This window comes from Suncus etruscus, chromosome 5 (genome assembly GCF_024139225.1).
Source record: "Suncus etruscus isolate mSunEtr1 chromosome 5, mSunEtr1.pri.cur, whole genome shotgun sequence".
NCBI lineage: Eukaryota > Metazoa > Chordata > Mammalia > Eulipotyphla > Soricidae > Suncus > Suncus etruscus.
In genome coordinates this window covers 104,828,099-104,850,881 of record NC_064852.1, presented here as the reverse complement: position 1 = coordinate 104,850,881, position 22,783 = coordinate 104,828,099, and the positions used below count along the sequence as shown (strand labels likewise).

The following is a 22,783-nucleotide window of genomic DNA, read 5'->3' as shown; positions in this document are numbered from 1 at the left end:
CATCCCATATGGTCCCCCAAGCCAGGAGCGATTTCTGCACGCATAGCCATGACTAACCCCTGAGTGTTACCAGGTGTGGCCCAAAATCCCCCCAAAAATTCTCTAAGGGGTAAATTTGTTTAAATAAAGATATTAATATAAAAATAAAATAAAATGTCTTTAGTTTCAAAAAAATAAAAGGGGTAAATAATTTCTTGCTTATTTTTATTTAGGGTAAATCTTGATATTTCATCTGCTTTCCTATATGTTCGTAGTGACCTGCAATGTTGTAGTGAGCTGTATTTAGTTACATTTTCAATTCTAGTGCTATGTATAAGATTTCTGAATTAAAAAATAAATCAGTAAATTCTAAATTTGTATTGTTTTAGGAATCCCATAATCTCTGCTAATTGACTTAAATGTAATTTATTTATTTTGGGGGTTTTAACCACACCCAGGTTTGCTTGAAGTTTACTACTGGCTGTGCACTCAGAAACTACTCCTGGAAGGCTCAGGGGATGTTATGGGGTTGCCAGCAGTTGAATCCATGTCTGCCATATGCAAGGCAACAACACCCTACCTAGTACTGTACTATCTCTCTTGCCCTTCCCTAATTTTACTTTGTAAAGTAACAAGACATTTTATTTGAGTCTGCTATCATGAGGGAATTGTCCATGAACTCCCAGCAGTAAACAGAAGCAAAGGAGAACAGAAAATTGGCAGTCTCGATCAGCATGCTGTGATCCTGCTTTTCTCCTAGGACATTGATTTGGTAAATTGCTTAGCTTCCTTGGGCTTCAGTACTCTCAATGTGAAAATAACAGTAAAAATGTGTGCCCTTCATACATTGTAGTTTACTGGGATCAAACAAAAAAAATGATTCGTGAACACATTTGTTTTCTAGAGCACAAGATGCTTACAAAATTTAAGTTTCATGGAAAATATAATTAAGTATGTGATGCTTTCAAAATTTCTTCCGGGCAAGGCTGTAGGATAAACCCTAATTTTTAAGGCTGTCATCTCTTAGGAGCATTAGAAGTGAAGATAAGGCACTGAGAGAGAAGCATTGTTATGATTCTAATAATCATAATAGAAACACTGAGCACACAATAACACACTTCTGGGGGCTTAAAATAAGTTGGAATGTGGATCTCAATAAAAATGTGCCTAAGCAATGCTGCTTGCTCTTCTTTACTGGTTTCATTTTCTTTTTATAGTAATTATAATATATAATAATAATTATTATTATTGTTATGGTTTTAGGGCCATATGCAGCAATGCTCAGGAGTTACTCCTGCCAGGCCTGGTACCATATGGGATGCAGGGGATTAAACTCCGGTAGGTTGCAGGCAAGGCAAACAGCCTACCCACTGTGCTATCACTCCAGCCCTCTCATTTCATTTTCTTCACCTTCACGTTTGTAGATTATTGTTCCTCATTCTTGGTTGACATTTACCTCAAAATTATTTATTTTGATAATGTGTTCTTTTTCTTTTTTCTTTTTTATATTATTTTTTTTGGAGGGAGGTGATGTTTGGGTCAGACTCAATTCTGCCTAAAACTTGCTCCTTGCTCTGCACTCCGGGTTCAGGAGACCTTTTGTGATGCCAGTGACTGAACCCTGGGGAGCCAGGTAATGGATTTATTTCTCTGGATTCTGTTCTTTAATTTTCAATAAACTACTCTGCCTTCTAAGTTCATAAACTATTTTCTCAAAAGTCTGAATAAGTTAGTAAGGTATTTACTTGATGAATGACAAATATTGATTAAATTCCTATTATTGAGTTGAACAGAAAGTGATATTGGTGAGAGATGCCTGCTTTGTTGACATTGCATTTTAAAGGTGAAAGCTACAGAACTTCTCCTTAAAGACATAATATAGATAGGTCATACTTTGGGCTTGCAAACTACTATGCATAACTTTAAATGAATGGGGTTAAAATTACTAATTGCCACCATTAAAAATACAAAGATGTAGGCTCTAGATGACTTCTCTTAATAGCAGGACACACAGTGACACCTGTTCTGAAGGGCAACAAGAACTTTGTCTCCAGAGCAGCTGTTTCCTTTAAGGGGCAAACTGTGTCAGTGCTACAATTCCCACCTGTTCCAGTCCATTTATTTATGTCATCTGTATGGTCCCGGAAGGACCTGAGTTTGTGGCCCTCAGAAATAACCTAATTAAATCCTGTCTCACAACCAGTTAGTCATAGGTAAAATCATGAACAGATGGTTTAAATTGAACATATGTTGTTGATCTGTTTCTCTTTTATTTCATTAACCATTTTGCCAGAATTTTAAGCAGTCTAATCATATGTCACACAGTTTAATTAGAGCAGCAGTTTATAAGGGAATAAGTTTTGTTAAACTGTTAATTTTAAAATTCCATATGGGATTTGTCTTGAGGTTTAATCTGTAGTTCAGAGTAGAATTTTACTAGCTCAAAAAAGGAGAGTTTGGGCCTGGGGCCATAGTTTAGTGGGTAGAGCTCTTAGCTTAAATGTGTCCAACCTGAGTTTTATTCCCAGCATCCCATATGGTCCCCTCAACACTGCCAGAAGTAATTTCTGTGTGTAGAGACAAGAGTAATTCCTGAGCATCGGTGGGTGTGGTCCAAAAATAAGAAACAAACAAAAATTCAAAACAAAGGTTAATTTCAAACAAGTTTTAACTTCTGAAGTTATATTCTTTTATTGTCAGAATGCTAATGAGGCTACCTCTGGTGTGGAAATATTACAACATGTAATCAGAGGAGTCAAGTGTCCAAAAAACTGTCACCATGAGTAGAAGTAAGAATCAGAGGTATAAATTTAAAATACCTAAATTAATAACATCTTGAAACTTTTAGAAGGTTTTATTACCTTCTTACTTCATTTCTTATGTATTTGGGGGAAGAAAGCTGATATGGTAAATAACCAAATACAATAATAAATAGAGCCTATTATTAATAGTAGGTGATTTAGATAGGGGATCAGAAATAATATTGATTAGAAATAAATCTATCCTCTTTTTCTTTGCAAGATATTGATTTCAAATTCTGCTTTTTACTCAAATTATATTCTTACTATCTGGGGACTAGGGTTAAATTGTAGACCTAGATGTATCTTGATCTACGTGGTGTGCTTTAGTGAGGACCATAGATCAGAGGAACAGATTGAATCTGTGTAATTCTGTGTGAACTGAAACACAGCATTGGGCCAAATTTAGTTCCTTATATACAGGTCTTGAGTATAAGTATTTCTGTGTATGTGTAATCAAGATAAATTCACAACTGTAGCTCTAGAAAAGGCAGGTGACAAGTTCAAAAACTTTTCTTCTTGTGTTCAAGGACAGATAGTATCTGATAATTCTTAATAGAAGCCTTCCTTTGTGACTTGCTTTGGGCAAGGGCAGGTTGGAGGAATCACCATCTAACTTTTCAATTACCTTCTGGGCTAGATGAAGAGTGGCTTCAAAATCTGAAAGGATATGGCTGAGCAAATGCAAAGACCTTTAATTTGAGAGATAGAAAATTGACTGGACTATAGTGAAAACTACTTTTTAGGGACACATGTAGCCTAGTGAGTTACTGGCTTATTAATATGCCTTTGTTGAGGCTGGAGTGATAGTACACTGGGTAGAGTGCTTGACTTGCATGCAGGTGACTGGGTATCCCAGATAGCACCCCCCAGACTTCCAGGAGAGATCCCTGAGGCTTAATCAAAAGAAGAAAATGGGGTAATGGGAACATATGGGAACTCCTGAGCACAGCCATGTTTGCTCAAGTCCCTCTTAAAAATTCCATCTATGAAAAAATTAAAATCTTTACAGCATAGCCAAGCAATGGAAATACAAAACCTTAGATTATAATTACCTCCATGTCTTGCATTAGATCCAATGTAGCATGACTAAGCAAACAAGGATATATAAGAATAACTATTATGCTGTCAAAGGAATATAACTAATATGCAGTATAAGGGAAGTTACTTTTTCTTCTTAACAAACTCACAGACAAAATACATGCTTATATGACACTCAGTGTCATTCCATCTGCCTGAACTCAGCATTTCTACACAGTCCTCATGACCATAAGGGTCACTGGGCTCCCCTTCCTTCCAGTTGCTGTAGTTCTGCAGTGGAGTATTGTCTGTGAACACATACTGCCCCTCCCTCTCAAGATCATTCACTCCAATAAATACTCTGAAGAAGCCACTTTTGGCAACATAGTCTGCAATAAGTGTGTTGGCAGCTTGGTCCTTCGGCATGGCGAGCATTCCACCACGGATCCGACAGTGGGTTAGGGATTCCCGGTAGTTCTTCTCTTCTTGCACAATGTAGTAGAATTTCTCTTCAGTTTCCCTAATCCCTGCTATGACTTTGCAGGGAGGAAAAGAAATATGTGAATATACATCTTAAAAAGTGTAAAGGCAAGTACATAACATTGATTGATTTAAACAAATTTACTGTTTGAAAATTATTTCTTAAGCCCAAATTATGAGATAGAAACTGACTGAATCATTTTTCCTGCCATGTTAGCTATCAAATGGGAGAACTGACTGTCCTACTTTCCCAGCCACTTGGAAGCAGAGAACTATTTTAACAAACTGGTTCTATGAACATTTATGCTGCTCATCTCAAACAATACTTCCCAATCATGCTTGCATGCATTTACATATGTAAAGTCCCTGGAACACACCCTTCTCTCATACATAACCATGCTTTTTATGATTAGAAAGTTTAAATAATTATTTACTTAGGAAACTTTAACTCCTCTCAATCTCCAAAGTATTTTCACTTACAAGAATTTTTGTGGTGCTAAAAAGAGACAAGGCCTCTGTACACTGTTCCCACATGTTCCTATTGTATTCATTTACTTATTTCTATTGTGCATTCAATATAATCTATTTTGTACATCACTTCTACTAAACTGTGGATCCTAAACACAGTATACTAACACTAAATACAGGTGTTTTCTGCTAGTTTAAACATTGCTGATAGCAATATAGTAGGGAATGGTAAAGATTATTAAACTGATATAGAAATAATACAAAAAGTTTGTTCATGATGGGTCAAATTTCGGGACTAAAGATAGAGACTGAGATTCTATTTTAATCCAAAACATGTAGTAAACAGAGTAAGTTTCAAAATAGACCTAGGACTTCAAAATCAGCCCAAATTCATAAAAAGAAAAAGCATAAAATTGAAGGTCTGTACATTTATATTTAATTAATTAAAAAATGCTCACTACACGAAACTATGCCTGCCCAGTGGGGCCCGACTGTGAAAAATTGTGAGTGCTGCCTGTGTGTGTCTGTCTCCTGTCCTGTTGTGTGAAACTCTTGGGAGTGGGCCAAAAAGGCTCTCCCAGAAGCTCATTCTAGGGCAAGAACACCATGGAAGTGCTTCATAATGTGAAAACCAGCTATAAGCAGTACTATGCAGAAGCCAGGTCCCCTGTTTGTGATGTCAGGCTCAGAAAATCTACGAAACTATGCCTGCCCAGTGGGGCTAGACTGTGAAAAATTGTGAGTGCTGCCTGTGTGTGTCTGTCTCCTGTCTTGTCACGTGAAACTTGGGGAGTGGGCTGAAAGAGGCTCCAGAAGAGCATGGCTGCTCTACTTAGCTACGCAGCTGTACGCTTTTTCTAAGGAAAAAAAAAAAAACCATTGCAACAAGAAGAAAAAATCACACTAAGAACTCTGCTGGATCACTGAAGCCCAGCATTTCTCTCCGGACTGTCTTTTTTGCTGTGTGCTCAAGCCTAAGATATGATCCTGTGAGAGGCTTCATACACGGAGGACTCCCCTTCCTTGGAGGCAAGTTGACCCACCCAGAAAGGGTGGAGCCAGAGGAGTGTGGCTGCATACATCTTTTAGCGAAGGAATACCACCACAACACCGACAATATAAGTGTGAAAATGGAGAAACAACGCAGGCCAGCATCAGACATAGAGAATGAAGATGACAATTCTGATGACAGATAATGACAAACCAACTAATTAACCTCTCAGATAAGGACTTTAGACAAGCAATATGGAAGATGCTCAAAGAACTCAAAGAAACCATGGATCCAGTTGAACAGAACACCAATAAGAACAAAAAAATATAAAGACAGAAATCACAAAACTCCAAACTGAAATAACATGTCAAATAACAGGCCTGAAAAATTCAGTAAACGAAGTGAAAGACAAAATGGATAAGCTCTGGGACAGAGTAACAGAAGCTGAGAATAGAATTGGTGCTGTGGAAGATGAGATAAATAACAATTCCATACAGCAGGAGAGATTGAAAAAAAAAAACTTAAAGTAAATAAACACTCAGCATAATAGATTCCATGTACATCCATGTATAGGAAAATTTAATGACTTCATCTCTCTTGACAGCTGCATAATATTCCATTGTGTATATGTACCACAGTTTCTTTAGCCATTCCTCTGTTGAAGGGCATCGGGTTGTTTCCAGAGTCTTGCTATGGTAAATAGTGCTGCAATGAATATAGGTGTAAGGAAGGGGTTTTTGTATTGTATTTTTGTGTTCCTAGAGTATATTCCTAGGAGTGGTATAGCTGGATGGTATGGGAGCTCGATTTCCAGTTTTTGGAGGAATCTTCATATCGCTTTCCATAAAGGTTGAACTAGACGGCATTCCCACCAGGATAAGAATTCCTTTCTCTCTACATCCCCGCCAACACTGTTTGTTCTCATTCTTTGTGATGTGTGCCATTCTCTGTGGTGTGAGGTGGTATCTCAACGTTGTTTAGAGTTGCAACTCCGTGATGATTAGTGATGTGGAGCATTTTTTCATGTGTCTTTTGGCCATTTGTATTTCTTCTTTGTCAAAGTGTCTGTTCATTTCTTCTCCCCATTTTTTAATGGGATTAGATGTTTTTTTCTTGTAAAGTTCTGTCAGTGCCTTGTATATTTTGGAGATTAGCCCCTTATCTGATGGGTATTGGGTGAATAGTTTCTCCCACTCAGTGGGTGGCTTTTGTATACTAGGCACTATTTCCTTTGAAGTGCAGAAGATTCTCAGCTTAATATATTCCCATCTGTTAATCTCTGCTTTCACTTGCTTGGAGAGTGCAGTTTCCTCCTTGAAGATGCCTGTAATGTCCTGGAGTGTTTTGCCTATGTGTTGTTCTATATATCTTATGGTTTTGGGGCTGATATCAAGGTCTTTAATCCATTTGGATTTTACCTTCGTACATGATGTTACCTGAGGGTCTAAGTTCAATTTTTTGCAAGTGGCTATCCAGTTGTGCCAACACCACTTGTTGAAGAGGCTTTCCCTGCTCCATTTAGGATTTCCTGCTCCTTAATCAAAAATTAGGTGATTGTATGTCTGGGGAACATTTTCTGAGTATTCAAGCCTATTCCACTGATCTGAGGGCCTGTCCTTATTCCAATACCATGCTGTTTTGATAACTATTGCTTTGTAGTACAGTTTAAAGTTGGGGAAAGTAATTCCTCCCATGTTCTTTTTTCCAATGATTGCTTTAGCTCTTCTAGGTTGTTTATTGTTCCAAATGAATTTCAAAATTGCCTGATCCACTTCTTCGAAGAATATCATGGGTATCTTTAGAGTGATCGCATTAAATCTGTATAAAGCCTTGGGGAGTATTGCCATTTTGATTATGTTAATCCTACCAATCCATGAGCAGGGTATGCGTTTCCATTTTCACATGTCCTCTCTTATTTCTTGGAGCAGAGTTTTTTAGTTTTCTTTGTATAGGTCCTTCATATTTTTAGTCAAGTTTAATCCAAGATATTTGAGTTTGTTTAAATGGGGTTGTTTTCTTAATGTCCATTTCATCCTTATTACTATTGGTGTATAGAATGGCCCCATTGATTTTTGTGTGTTAATTTTGTAACCTGCCACCTTGCTATATGAGTCTATTGTTTCTAGAAACTTTTTGATAGAGTCACTATGGTTTTCTAAGTAGAGTATCATGTCATCTGCAAACAGTAAAAGCTTGATTTCTTCCTTTCCTATCTGAATTCCCTTGATATCTTTTTCTTGCCTAATCGCTATAGCAAGTATTCCAGTGCTATGTTGAATAGGAGTGGTGAGAGAGGACAGCCTTGTCTTGTGCCAGAATTTAGAGGGAAGGCTTTTTAGTTTTTCTTCATTGATGATAATATTTGCCACTGGCTTGTTGTAGATGTCCGTATCTATATTTAGAAAGGTTCCTTCCATTCCCATCTTGCTGAGAGTTTTGATCAAGAATGGGTGTTGGACCTTATCAAATGCTTTCTCTGCATCTATTGATATGATCATGTGGTTTTTATTTTTCTTGTTATTGATGTTGTGTATTATGTTGATAGATTTACGGATGTTAAACCATCCTTGCATTCCTGTGATGAAACCTACTTGATCATAGTGGATGATCTTCTTAATGAGGCATTGAATCCTCTTTGCCAGGATTTTGTTGAGGATCTTTGCATCTGCATTGATCAGCGATATTGGTCTGTAATTTTCTTTTTTTTAGCACCTCTTTCTGGTTTAGGTATCAAGGTAATGTTGGCTTCATAAAAGCTATTTGGAAGTGTTTCCGTTTGTTCAATTTCATGAAAGAGTCTTGCCAGTATTGGTAGTAGTTACTCTTGGAAAGTTTGAAGGAAGTCATTGGTGAATCCATCTGGGCCTGGGCTTTTGTTTTTCGGCAGACATATGATTACCGTTTTAATTTCATCAATGGTGATGGGGGTGTTTGGATACACTACATCATCTTTCTTCAACCGTGGAAGATTATAAGAGTCCAAGAATTTATCCATTTCTTCCAGGTTCTCATTTTTAGTGGCGTAGAGTTTCTCAAAGTAGTTTCTGATTACCCTTTGAATCTCTGTCATATCAGTAGTGATCTCTCCTTTTTCATTCCTAATACAAGTTATCAAGTTTCTCTCTCTCTCTCTTTTTTTGTTAGGTTTGCCAGTGGTCTATCAATCTTGTTTATTTTTTCAAAGAACCAACTTCTGCTTTCGTTGATCTTTCGGATTGTTTTTTGGGTTTCCACTTCGTTGATTTCTACTCTCAGCTGTGTTATTTCCTTCTGTCGTCCTATTTTTGGGTCCTTTTGTTGACCACTTTCTAGTTCATTAGCTGTGTCATTAAGCTACTCAAGTAAGCTCCTTCTTCCTTCCTCATGTGTGCTTGCAAAGCTATAAAATTTCCTCTCAGTACTGCCTTTGCTGTGTCCCATAAGTTCAGATAGTTTGTGTCTTTATTGTCATTTGTTTCCAGGAACCTTTTGATTTCCTCCTTGATTTCATCTTGGACCCACTGGTTATTGAGCATGAGGCTGTTTAACTTCCAGGTGTTAAAGTTTTCCTTCTGAGTCCCTTTGGAATTCAAAAATAATTTCAGAGCCTTGTGGTCAGCGAAGGTAGTCTGCAAAATTTCTATCCTCTTGATATTATGGAGGTATGTTTTATGTGCCAGCATGTAGTCTATCCTGGAGAATGTTCCATGTACATTGGAGAAGAATGTGTATCCAGGTTTCTGGGGATGGATTGTCCTATATATATCCACTAGGCCTCTTTCTTCCATTTCTCTCCTCGGGTCTAGTATATTCTTGTTGGGTTTCAATCTGGTTGACCTATCCATTGATGACAAAGCCATGTTGAGGTTCCCCACAATTATTGTGTTGTAATTGATATTATTTTTCAGATTTGTCAACAGTTGTATTAAATATTTTGCTGGCCCCTCATTCGGTGCATATATGTTTAGGAGAGTTATTTCTTCCTGCTCTACATACCCCTTGATTAATATAAAATGTCCACTTTGTCCCTTACAACCTTCCTGAGTATAATGTTTGCATTATCTGATATTAGTATGGCCACTCCAGCTTTTTTATGGGTGTTGTTTGCTTGGATAATTTTCCTCCAGTCTTTTATTTTGAGTCTATGTTTGTTTTGAGTATTCAGGTGCGTTTCTTATAGGCAGCAGAAGGTTGGATTGAGTTTTTTGATCCACTTAGCCACTCTGTATCTCTTAACTGGTGCTTTTAGTCCATTGACATTGAGAGAAAGAATTGTCCTGGGATTTAATGCCATCTTTATATCGAAATTTGGTGTGTCTTTTGGTTAGTCTTGTCTTAAATTAGGTCTTTCAGTTTTTCTCTTAAGACTGGTTTTGAGTCTGTAAAGTTTCTGAGCTGTTTTTTGTCTGTGAAACCATGTATTCTTCCGTCAAACCAGAAAGTGAGTTTTGCTGGGTATAGTATTCTAGGTGAAGCATTCATTTCATTCAGTCTTGTCATAATTTCCCACCATTGCTTTCTGGTATTGAGTGTTTCTGGTGACAGGTCTGCTGTAAATCTCAAGGATGCTCGCTTGAACGTAATTTCCCCTTTTGATCTTGATGTTTTCAGAATTCCGTCTCTATCTGTGGGATTTGTCATTGTGACTAGGATGTGTCTTGGGGTGGTTTTTCTGGGATCTCTTTTGGTTGGTACTCTTCCAGCATGCAGGATTTGATCATTGATATTCTTTAGCTCTGGAAGTTTCTCTTTAATGATGTTCTTGACCGTTGATTCTTCCTGGAAATTTTCTTCCTGGGTCTCTGGGACTCCAATGATTCTTAAGTTGTTTCTGTTGATCTTATCATAGACTTCTATTTTCATCTGTTCCCATTCTTTGACTAATTTTTCCATTGTCTGTTCATTTACTTTAAGTTTTTTTTTCCAATCTCTCCTGCTGTATGGAATTGTTATGTATCTCATCTTCCACAGCACCAAGTTTATTCTCAGCTTCTGATACCCTGTCCCAGAGCTTATCCATTTTGTCATTTACTTCATTTTCTGACTTTTTCAGGCCTGTTAGTTGACTTGTTATTTCAGTTTGGAGTTTTGTGATTTCTGTCTTCATATTTTCTTGGTTCTTATTAGTGTTCTGTTCAACTGGATCCATGGTTTCTTTGAGTTCATTGAGCATCTACCATATTGCTAGTCTAAAGTCCTTATCTGAGAGGTTGATTAGTTGGTTGGTCATTATCTGGTCATCAGAATTGTCATCTTCATTCTCTATGTCTGATGCTGGCCTGCGTTGTTTCCCCATTGTCACACTTGTATTGTGGGTTTTTCTACGTGTTGTGGTGGTATTCATTGGCTATATGATGCAGGAAGCAAACTCTTCTGGCTCTGCCATTTCTGGATGGGTTGACTTGCCTCTAAGGGAAGGGAGTCATTTGTGGATGAAGCCTCACACTGGATCAAATCTGAGGCCGGAGCATGCAACAGAGAAGACAGTCCGGAGAGAAATGCTTGCTTCTGTGATCCAGCACAGTTCTTAGTGTGATTTTTTCTTCTTGTTGCAATGGTGTTCTTTTCTTAAAAAAAGCGCACGACCGCTAAGTGAAGCTGCCATGCTCTGCTGGAGCCTCTTTTCGGCCCACTCCCAAGACGTTCACGCAAGAGGACAGTAGACAGACATACACAGGTAGACTCACAGTTTTCACAGTAGCGCCCCACTGGGCAGGCTAATTTCGTGGATTTTCCCAGCCTGATGTCACAAACAAGGGACTCAGCTTCTAATTAATTTCAATTTTTAAGCTCTGCTGCTAACACTAATAGCTAACATGATAACAAATAATAAAAATTACTAATACACACAAAGGTACAAAATTTACAATAGCATTATAGTTATACTCACTTGTATTAAGAGTGTGAAATAATTCTAACATATTTAAATTCAAGTTCATTAGCTCTGTCTGTCTTTGGGAATGGTCATCTTGGTCATACTTAACTTTAATTAGCATGCCTCCATCATTGTTATCTTTAACATTATCAACATTACCACCATGTATATTTGGTTCTTTCATCCTTTTTTATTCTGCAAGCATGACTTGTCTACTGTTTGTCTCCCATGGAAAATTACATTATTGGGGCTGGAGAGGTGGTGCTAGAGTTAAGGTGTCTGCCTTGCGAGCACTAGCCAAGGAAGGACTGTGGTTCTATCCCTTGGCGTCCCATATGGTGCCCATCCCCCGAGACAGATGGAATTTCTGAGCACTTAGCCTGGAGTAAGCCCTGAGCAACAAATGGGTGTCTCCCCAAAAAACAAAAAGAAAGAAAGAAAGAAGAAAGAAAGAAAGAAAGAAAGAAAGAAAGAAAGAAAGAAAGAAAGAAAGAAAGAAAGAAAGAAAGAAAGAAAGAAAGAGAAAGAAGAAAGAAATAAAGAAAGAAGAAAGAAGAAAGAAAGAAAGAAAGAAAGAAAGAAAGAAAGAAAGAAAGAAAGAAAGAAAGAAAGAAAGAAAGGAAGGAAGGAAGGAAGGAAGGAAGGAAGGAAGGAGAAAGAAAGGAAGGAAGGAAGGAGAAAGAAAGGAAGAAAGAAAGAAGAAAGAAAGAAAGAAGAAAGAAGAAAGAAAGAAAGAAAAAAGAAGAAAGAAAGAGAAAGAAAGAAACAAACAAAGAAAGAAAGAAAGAAAAAGAAAGAAAAAGAAAGAAAATTCCATTATCAAATTATAGGCAATGTACTTACATATAAATTCCCAGAGTGGTCCTGAAGAAAACTAGCATCTGCATGATTAATAAGCATTTAGAGAGACCATTAAACAGGTGACATTCTCAGTAAGACTGCATCCAGCAGATTTATTTCTGGATTGGAATACAGGGATGCAGGGCTAAAGAGTCTAAATCCATAGATGAATACACCAAGAAAATGAGAAAATACCCACCATTTTTAACAAACTTCATGGATGTCTTGAGGCGAGCAACACTAATATCCAATTGTCCGACTACTTTTCGGTATCTTCCACAGTCACAGACGGTGCCTTTTAAATGATAAAAACTACAAATTCATACTGAAGCACCTGCATTTTCCATGGAAAAGAATAGCAATCGCTCTCTTTCTTACATTTTCTAATGTTTGCTGGGTTGATTTTGTCTTTCTGTGAATAACTATACTTTTAGTCTATTATTCTTTTGTTTGTTTATCTGTATTTGGGGGTCACCCCCTCACCTGTGATCAGAGGCTTGATTCTCAGGGAGGTTGCTGTTGGCATGCTCTGAGGACCACGTGATACCGAAGATCAAATCCTGGACTCCAGCTTGGAAAATATTCATTTCATTTCTTTTGAATTCTTTGCCCTGCACTTAATCTTGGAAACAAGTTTCCACTTAACCTTTACATTAGAAATTCGTCTAATCTAACCTCTCTTGTATGAAACAGAACTATTCTAAGTCAGAATTTTAAAAGAGAAAAAGAGGACAGAGAACGCAGTGCAAGAGGTAAAGTAGATGTTTGACTCATGAGAGATCCTGAGTTTAATCCCACCATGATTCAACCACTAGCTCATATGGGCGAGTCTAAATAACCCCAGTTCACCTGGGAATTTAAGGATCTCCCTATGTAAAGAAAACAACCAAATAAGTATATATGAAAATTTAAAAATATAAACACAAGTTGATTCACACATATTGTGGACCAGTTGGCATTTTTGTTGAACACAGAATGTGCCTTTCTAATTTCAGAATAAAAATCTTTACAGCTTTTTAAAAAACATATTTCTAGTCAGTCTTCTTTTCTGTTTTTGCATTATTCACTGACTCATCCAAATCTCCCAAGATAGGAGAGATAACTCATGATAAATTAAAATGTTAATTGTGATTACCCATTTAGAGTATAACTTGAATGTTTCAAGCACTAAAATTAATATGTGAATAGGTTCAGATTATAGTTTGGAGAGGGCATTATTCCATATGTGTTTCAACTATAATCTTCATTTTACTCCTTCATTCCTCTATATCCATTTGTCTATTTTCAGCAACTTCTTAATATTTGACAGTGAAAAAATGTAAGAAAATGATTTAAAATAAAATTATTGAACTTTTTTCTATTTAATGTCTGCTTCATGCAATTTCTTCATTTGTTTTATATTTAGTGGCTGAGAAACAAAATTAATTTTATTCACCAAATTAATAAAACATTGTGACTCTATACATAGTACTGCTTAATATAAAAAATTTAAAATAGTACTTAGAATTTTTCTTCTCCACACTCCTGTGGATGTGTAGAGAAATGATTGAAGGAAGGGCCTGTGAGAAGCTTGTTTTTTTTTCCCTTTATTTCTGTAATACATGAAATAAAGTCTCTTTTGTCACTCAGGAAGAATATCCCAGGCTACTGAAGGCATTATCTATAACTCTGTTCTCTCTCTCTCTCTCTCTCTCTCTCTCTCTCTCTCTCTCTCTCTCTCTCTCTCTCACACACACACACACACACACACACACACAAACACACACACACTCTCTCTCTCTCTCTCTCTCTCTCTCTCTCTCTCTCTCGATCATGATCATTCATTTCTGGCTGACAGGAATCAATGTTTAGTTAAAATGCCAATGAAGACATAGTTTCTTTGGAGGGTGGTAGTGTTTGTTTGTTTTGTTTTTGGGCCACACCCTGTGATGCTCAGGATTACTCCTGGCTATGTGCTTAAAAATTGCTCCTGGCTCAATCCAGGGATCTAAAACTAAGGTCCGTTCTTGGTCAGCTGTGTGCAAGGCAAATTCCCTACCCATACAGCTGTGCTGTCGCTCCAGCCCTGAAGACACAGTTTTATTGTTGAAGCTCCTATGGAGAATTTGGGAGAGTGAGGTCTCTTTTTTTTAATTTAGATTTTTTAATCACCATTTGATTTTTAATCATAATAAATTTTATTTTAATCAAATTACCAAATTTGAATCATAGTTTTAAATTTTTAATTACCACAAATTATAGGTTCAAAGTTATTTAATATTAGGTTCTGTCATACAATTTTCCAACATCAATTCCTTCACCAATGTCCACTTTCTGAGAGAGTGGTTCTTACTAATGTGCTGGGTTTGTCCTCTCAGAGCAACAGTGATGAGGATAGAATACAAAATTATATCATCTCTTACTTAGAAACTAGAAAGTCACCAGTGATAAAGAAGATAGTTCCTGGAGTCCCCTTTGTTAGCTCAAAGAACACAAAATTAAGCTTATTGAAAACCTCTCATTTTTCTATAAAATACATATACATTGACATAAACATTTGGAAAGATGCAAGGAACAAAAAAGAAAACTGCACATAACATACCTGCTTTTCCTTTTCCTCCAGGAACTCCAGGCAAACCTTTTTCTCCTTTGCCTCCTGAAAATACATGTACATAGCCACAAAAAATATTACTTGAAATGGTATATATGTCAGTGATATGCTATCTTAAAGGACCCAAATCATACAATGCAGTTTTTAAGTTGCTTTTGCAATATCTCCCACTGATGCATATAACTAAGCAAACAAATCATAAGCTATTTAGACTAAGTGTAGAGTTCTACAAGAATGTATAATATTTTTAACTGTGTCACTATCCTATTGATTTTTATAATGTATCCTTCTGTACTATTTTAATTATCTGCAAATTTTTTATTTTAGTATTACTTTTGGTATGTTTGGATCAATTAATTATCATATTTCCATGTTCAAGTATATGTGTTAAGTTGCTTGACATAACTCTTGAACTCTCAAATAATTGCATGCTGTGCCTTTTAATTTAGTAAAAAATATGCTTAGTATTTATTATTCTATTCAAAAAATAGACTAACTTATAAGTATAATAAGTATGACAAGACTAAACTTCTGACTTAAAGTAATTTGCACTTTCTAGAAGCAATGTGATGTGTGCAAAATCTATAATATAGGGTGGTGTCAAACATACTAGACTGAAATATCAGCCTTAATAAGATTTCTATCTGCTCTTCTTGCTTTGTTTGTCACCATTTTCTTATTTACTTAGAGTCACTTTAAGGCATCCACAAAATAATTCTCAGAGAATGGAGATTATCAAAGCAAAGAGAAAAGATGGTCATTTTTCTCAGCTTCAAAAAAAGCTCTTGAAGTCACATTAGATGCAATAACTGAAAGCAAAGCTTTTGATTTTCAAGAAGAAATATTTGGCTGATGTTCTTAATAATCAAACAAAAAAGACCCCTATATGTCAAATTGCTTCAACAGCAATCTGGAAAAAGAAACAAAACTAACAATAGATGAATACAGAATAAAGGTTAACCAGTCTGGTAAATAGAGTGAGGTGGATCCTTAAAGAAACTAGGTGTGATAGAGAATTGACTGACTCAAGGGGGCATGAGAGAAATGAATGGAATTGCTATAGTATTTCTACGAAATCCGTCCTTTACAACAAATGAGAAAAAGCAGGAGTTTCTTTCAAATGCACAGGATTCCTTATTTTCTCAGTACATTTTTTATCTCATCATCTCTTCATCACTTATGTAAAAGGATTTCTGTGAAAGACTTCTACATATGTTGGTCATCCAGAAAGACATGTTTGCCAGAGGTCCTTTACACTTTGATTTCACCCAAGTCCCTTACTTTATAGTGATTTCAGACATTTATTAACTCTCCAAAAGTACATAGAAGGAGACTTCTGGACTTGTATATGGAGCAGAGGTAAAAAAAATTATATGATAAATATTTTAAGAGTGATGTTAGGGAACATGTATTTTGGAAGAGTGCAATCAGAAACAGTATTTCAGATGGACGGTTGAAAGAAGGTTTTGTAAGAAGATAACATGGGGGCCGGTGGCGCTAGAGTTAAGGTGTCTGCCTTGCAAGCACTAGCGTAGGATGGACCGTGGTTCGATCCCCCGGCGTCCCATATGGTCCCCCAAGCCAGGGCGATTTCTGAGCGCATAGCCAGGAGTAACCCCTGAGCGTCAAACGGGTGTGCCCCCCCCCCCCAAAAAAAAAGAAGATAACATGAAATCTTGGTTATCAAAAACTTAAGAAGATGAAATGAGTGAGATAAGATAAATATTTGGATTATTTAGTATATATTTGGGTAAAACTCATGAGCATATGCCAAACACCTTGATAATGTTCTGATTCCTCATTTTCCTTTTAAATGGAATGCAAAAGACTATATTGTAAGCTATATTAATGTAATAAAGGGAAACATATTTGCTCCATATTATTTCAGAAATATTTTTATGCTATTTAATGGCATTCACATACTAAATCTGATGAGTTGGTTACAACGACTAACCTTATCCTACAACTGACAATATGATTAGAGTCATTTGATGCCAATTCTGGGATTAAAATTTGAGCATTTCTGAGTTTTTAATTTCTGGTGCTTCTCCAATGAGTTAAACAATGATTTAATAAAGGGAACAATCATTTTCAAAAATGCAACTAAGGGACCGGAGAGATAGCATGGAGGTAATGTCTTTGCCTTTCATGCAGAAGGTCATCGGTTTGAATCCCGGCATCCCATATGGTCCCCCAAGCCTGCCAGGAGCGATTTCTGAGCATGGAGTAATCCCTGAGTTTTTTGTGACCCAAAAAACAAAACAAACAAAACAAAGTAACTAAAAGTTATAGGAAATAACTGTTTTGTCATCACTAAAAACCAATAAGTACCTAAGAGATAATATGGATATAGTTTCATCTATTTTAATACTATTTTATATGTATATGTATTTTAATTTATATGAACTGAAAGTTGACATTGGACTAAAAGTTGAAGGTCTAGTTCTGCTATGATCCTGGTTCTGGGTGAAACCTAATATTGAACACAAATGAAATATCAATAAAATACTTGTTTTATTAATATTGTAGACTTTTTAAGGGAAAATATAGTACACATTGGAGACCAAAGAGATGGGCAACATGATTGTCATGTATAAGTGGTGTGCAATAAAGGGAATGTTTGATAGGTTTGTTAGAAGCATCAAAAAGAATCATGAATTACAAAAGAAGACTTCTCTAAAGTGGTTGCCTTTAGTTAGATCTTAGTGATGTGGGAAACAGATTTTTGCATTGCTTCAACTTTATGTCATTTTTACAAGAATGCCTTTCCTCTGTTAACAGATGAGGAGCCAAAGTAGTTGTTTCTGTAGGAACTGGGTGGGTGATGTATAAAAAATAATGTATGTAAAAAAAAAAAAAGCACAACTTGAATCTTGGCACTATCATTACTAGCTAGGTGCAGATAAGCTGCTTAATTATTGTTTTTAAAAGGAACTCATAAATCCAAAGAACTTGTTTTATTTCTACAAGACTGACATTTCAACAGTTAAATTTAGTTTAAACACTTGACATCAACGATTTCAATCAATGAATAGAAAACAATGTACAAAACTACTACAGGAAAACATAGATGATCATATCAATATGCACAAAAAGTCATTTCACAAAACCAATAACGCTGTGATTTTTAAGAAAAAAAACATGAAATGGAAAAGCATTAATATGTCCTCATCTTGAAAAAGACTACTTCTATAACCTACTGCTAACATTATAGTTTATGTTGAGAAACATGATGCTTTTCTTTTCTTTTTAGAAATATTTTTGATTTTACTAAATAAGTAAAATTTACATTAATGAATCCTAAAAGGTTACAATGATACCTATGTTTTTTTGAGAATGATGATAGTATTTGCGTTGTTAGGTCTAAATAGTCCAACATTTTCATTCTTTTTTCATTTCTTTTTTAAAAATATTTTTTATTTAAACATCTTGGTTACAAACATGATTATGGTTGGGTTTCATTCATATAAGATGACACCCCCCCATCACCAGTGCAACATTCCCATCACTAATGTCCCAAATATCCCTACTCCCCTCCCTGCCCCCACCTGTATTCTAGACAGGCTTTCTATTTTCCTCATATATTCTCATTGTTAGGATAGTTCGCAATGTAGTTATTTCTCTAACTAAACTCATCATTTTTTGTGGTGAGGTTCATGAGGTGGGCTATAACATCCATCCCTCTTCTCTTTTGTCTCTAAAAATTGTTGAGAAATGTCTACATGATGCTTTTCAAGTAAAAATAGAAACAAGATATAGATGTCCCCAGACAATTTTTAACTTTTTAATGAATGACCACATTATTTTATATATCCCAAATTTTAACACTATTATTACAAAAGATGTATATATATATATATATATATATATATATATATACACATATGGATAGTTTAGATGTCATAGTGAGAACAGTCTTAGTGTTTGTGGTTTGATGTGCATAGTTGCTTAATTTCTTTGAATCTTCATTTCTTTATTTTTTGTTGTTGTTGTTGTCTCTTTTGGCCACACTCAGTGTAGCTTACCCCTAACTCTATGCTCTGGGGTTACTCCTGACAGGCTCAGTAGACCATATGGATCCTAGGGATTGTTCCTGGGCCAACAATATGCAAGGCAAGTAAGAGCCTTACTCACTGTATTATTTCTCTAGCCACCGTTTATTCATTCTTTTTTTTTTTTTTTTTTTTTTGTGGTTTTTTTTGGATCACACCCGGCAGTGCTCAGGGGTTTTTCCTGGCTCTGTGCTCAGAAACTGCTCCTGGCAGGCACGGGGGACCATATGGGACACCGGGATTTGAACCGATGACCTTCTGCATGAAAGGTAAACGCCTTACCTCCATGCCATCTCTCCGGCCCCATGTTTATTCATTCTTAAAGTAAAATTATGATATATAGATAATTATTGACATATGACTAATAAGTTCTTTTTTTTTTTTTTTTTTTTTTTATTGTAACATCTACGTTGAATTTGGAAGCATATTTCAAAATGTCTAATACTAGAATATCAAAATAGAAGCATACATTACATATAGAAAGAACAACATTTGTCAAGGAATTAATTTGTGAGAAAACACGTTTTTTTATGTTAGAAAAAAGGGTATGAGGAATTTAAGTGTATTCAAGAGAACATTCATGATAGAAATTTGGAATGAAGTTGTGTAGATAGAACAGTTGAGAGGAGATAGATGATATTAAAAGTTGTTTATAATTATTAAGAGAGTAGGTTTTCTTGAAGGTAACAGGGATTCATAAAAAGTCCTTAAGAATAGAAGTAATTTTAATTTTCTTTTTTTTTTTTTTTTTTTTTATTTTTTTATTTTTTTTTATTTTTTTTTTTTATTTTTTTTTTATTTAAACACCTTGATTACATACATGATTGTGTTTGGGTTTCAGTCATAAAAGGAACACCACCCATCACCAGTGCAACATTCCCATCACCCAAGTCCCAAATCACCCTCCTCCCCACCCAACCCCCGCCTGTACCCTAAACAGGCTCTACATTTCCCTCATACATTCTCAATATTAGGACAGTTCAAAATGTAGTTATTTCTCTAACTAAACTCATCACTCTTTGTGGTGAGCTTCCTGAGGTGAGCTGGAACTTCCAGCTCTTTTCTCTTTTGTGTCTGAAAATTATTATTACAAGGGTGTCTTTCTTTTTTCTTAAAACCCATAGATGAGTGAGACCATTCTGCGTTTTTCTCTCTCTCTCTGACTTATTTCACTCAGCATAATAGATTCCATGTACATCCATGTATAGGAAAATTTCATGACTTCATCTCTCCTGACAGCTGCATAATATTCCATTGTGTATATGTACCACAGTTTCTTTAGCCATTCATCTGTTGAAGGGCATCTTGGTTGTTTCCAGAGTCTTGCTATGGTAAATAGAGCTGCAATGAATATAGGTGTAAGGAAGGGGTTTTTGTATTGTATTTTTGTGTTCCTAGGGTATATTCCTAGGAGTGGTATAGCTGGATCGTATGGGAGCTCGATTTCCAGTTTTTGAAGGAATCTCCATATCGCTTTCCATAAAGGTTGAACTAGACAGCATTCCCACCAGCAGTGGATAAGAGTTCCTTTCTCTCCACATCCCCGCCAACACTGTTTATTCTCATTCTTTGTGATGTGTGCCATTCTCTGGGGTGTGAGGTGGTATCTCATCGTTGTTTTGATTTGCATCTCCCTGATGATTAGTGATGTGGAACATTTTTTCATGTGTCTTTTGGCCATGCGTATTTCTTCTTTGTCAAAGTGTCTGTTCATTTCTTCTCCCCATTTTTTGATGGGGTTAGATGTTTTTTTCTTGTAAAGTTCTGTCAGTGCCTTGTATATTTTGGAGATTAGCCCCTTATCTGATGGGTATTGGGTGAATAGTTTCTCCCACTCAGTGGGTGGCTCTTGTATCCTGGGCACTATTTCCTTTGAGGTGCAGAAGCTTCTCAGCTTAATATATTCCCATCTGTTAATCTCTGCTTTCAGTTGCTTGGAGAGTGCAGTTTCCTCCTTGAAGATGCCTGTAATGTCCTGTAGTGTTTTGCCTATGTGCTGTTCTATATATCTTATGGTTTTGGGGCTGATATCGAGGTCTTTAATCCATTTGGATTTTACCTTTGTACATGATGTTAGCTGGGGGTCTAAGTTTAATTTTTTGCAAGTGGCTATCCAATTGTGCCAACACCACTTGTTGAAGAGGCTTTCCCTGCTCCATTTAGGATTTCCTGCTCCTTTATCAAAAATTAGATGGTTGTATCTCTGGGGAACATTTTCTGAGTATTCAAGCCTATTCCACTGATCTGAGGACCTATCCTTATTCCAATACCATGCTGTTTTGATAACTGTTGCTTTGTAGTACAGTTTAAAGTTGGGAAAAGTAATTCCTCCCATATTCTTTTTCCCAATGATTGCTTTAGCTATTCGAGGGTGTTTATTGTTCCAAATGAATTTCAAAAGTGTCTGATCCACTTCTTTGAAGAATGTCATGGGTATCTTTAGAGGGATGGCATTAAATCTGTATAATGCCTTGGGGAGTATTGACATTTTGATGATGTTAATCCTGCCAATCCATGAGCAGGGTATGTGTTTCCATTTCCGTGTGTCCTCTCTTATTTCTTGGAGCAGAGTTTTATAGTTTTCTTTGTATAGGTCCTTCACATATTTAGTCAAGTTGATTCCAAGATATTTGAGTTTGTGTGGTACTATTGTGAATGGGGTTGTTTTCTTAATGTCCATTTCTTCTTTATTACTGTTGGTGTATAGAAAGGCCATTGATTTTTGTGTGTTAATTTTGTAGCCTGCCACCTTGCTATATGAGTCTATTGTTTCTAGAAGCTTTTTGATAGAGTCTTTAGGGTTTTCTAAGTAGAGTATCATGTCATCTGCAAACAGTGAGAGCTTGACTTCTTCCTTTCCTATCTGGATTCCCTTGATATCCTTTTCTTGCCTAATCGCTATAGCAAGTACTTCCAGTGCTATGTTGAATAGGAGTGGTGAGAGAGGACAGCCTTGTCTTGTGCCAGAATTTAGAGGGAAGGCTTTCAGTTTTTCTCCATTGAGGATAATATTTGCCACTGGCTTGTGGTAGATGGCCTTCACTATATTGAGAAAGGTTCCCTCCATTCCCATCTTGCTGAGAGTTTTGATCAAGAATGGGTGTTGGACCTTATCAAATGCTTTCTCTGCATCTATTGATATGATCATGTGGTTTTTATTTTTCTTGTTATTGATGTTGTGTATTATGTTGATAGATTTACGGATGTTAAACCAGCCTTGCATTCCTGGGATGAAACCTACTTGATCGTAGTGGATGATCTTCTTAATGAGGCATTGAATCCTATTTGCCAGGATTTTGTTGAGGATCTTTGCATCTGCATTCATCAGTGATATTGGTCTGTAATTTTCTTTTTTGGTAGCGTCTCTGTCTGGTTTAGGTATCAAGGTGATGTTGGCTTCATAAAAGCTATTTGGAAGTGTTTCTGTTTGTTCAATTTCATGAAAGAGTCTTGCCAAGATTGGCAGTAGTTCCTCTTGGAAAGTTTGATAGAATTCATTAGTGAATCCATCTGGACCTGGGCTTTTGTTTTTCGGCAGACATTTGATTACTGTTTTAATTTCATCAATGGTGATGGGGGTGTTTAGATATGCTACATCCTCTTCCTTCAACCGTGGAAGATTATAAGAGTCCAAGAATTTATCCATTTCTTCCAGGTTCTCATTTTTAGTGGCGTAGAGTTTTTCAAAGTAGTTTCTGATTACCCTTTGAA

At 36.3% G+C, this 22,783-nt stretch overlaps 1 protein-coding gene across 1 annotated transcript in view; it reads right to left on the bottom strand.

Annotated features, from left to right (window-relative positions):
• Positions 1-3,808: 3,808 nt before the first annotated feature.
• The window catches only part of COLEC10 (collectin subfamily member 10), a 64,225-nt gene continuing 45,250 nt past the window's right edge, over positions 3,809-22,783 (bottom strand). The window contains exons 4-6 of the mRNA XM_049773495.1: positions 15,012-15,065; positions 12,630-12,725; positions 3,809-4,333 (exon numbers count right to left, since the gene is read on the bottom strand). Coding sequence (XP_049629452.1) covers positions 3,942-4,333; positions 12,630-12,725; positions 15,012-15,065 — 542 coding nt within the window. The 3' untranslated portion in view covers positions 3,809-3,941. The remainder of the gene's footprint in view (positions 4,334-12,629; positions 12,726-15,011; positions 15,066-22,783) is intronic.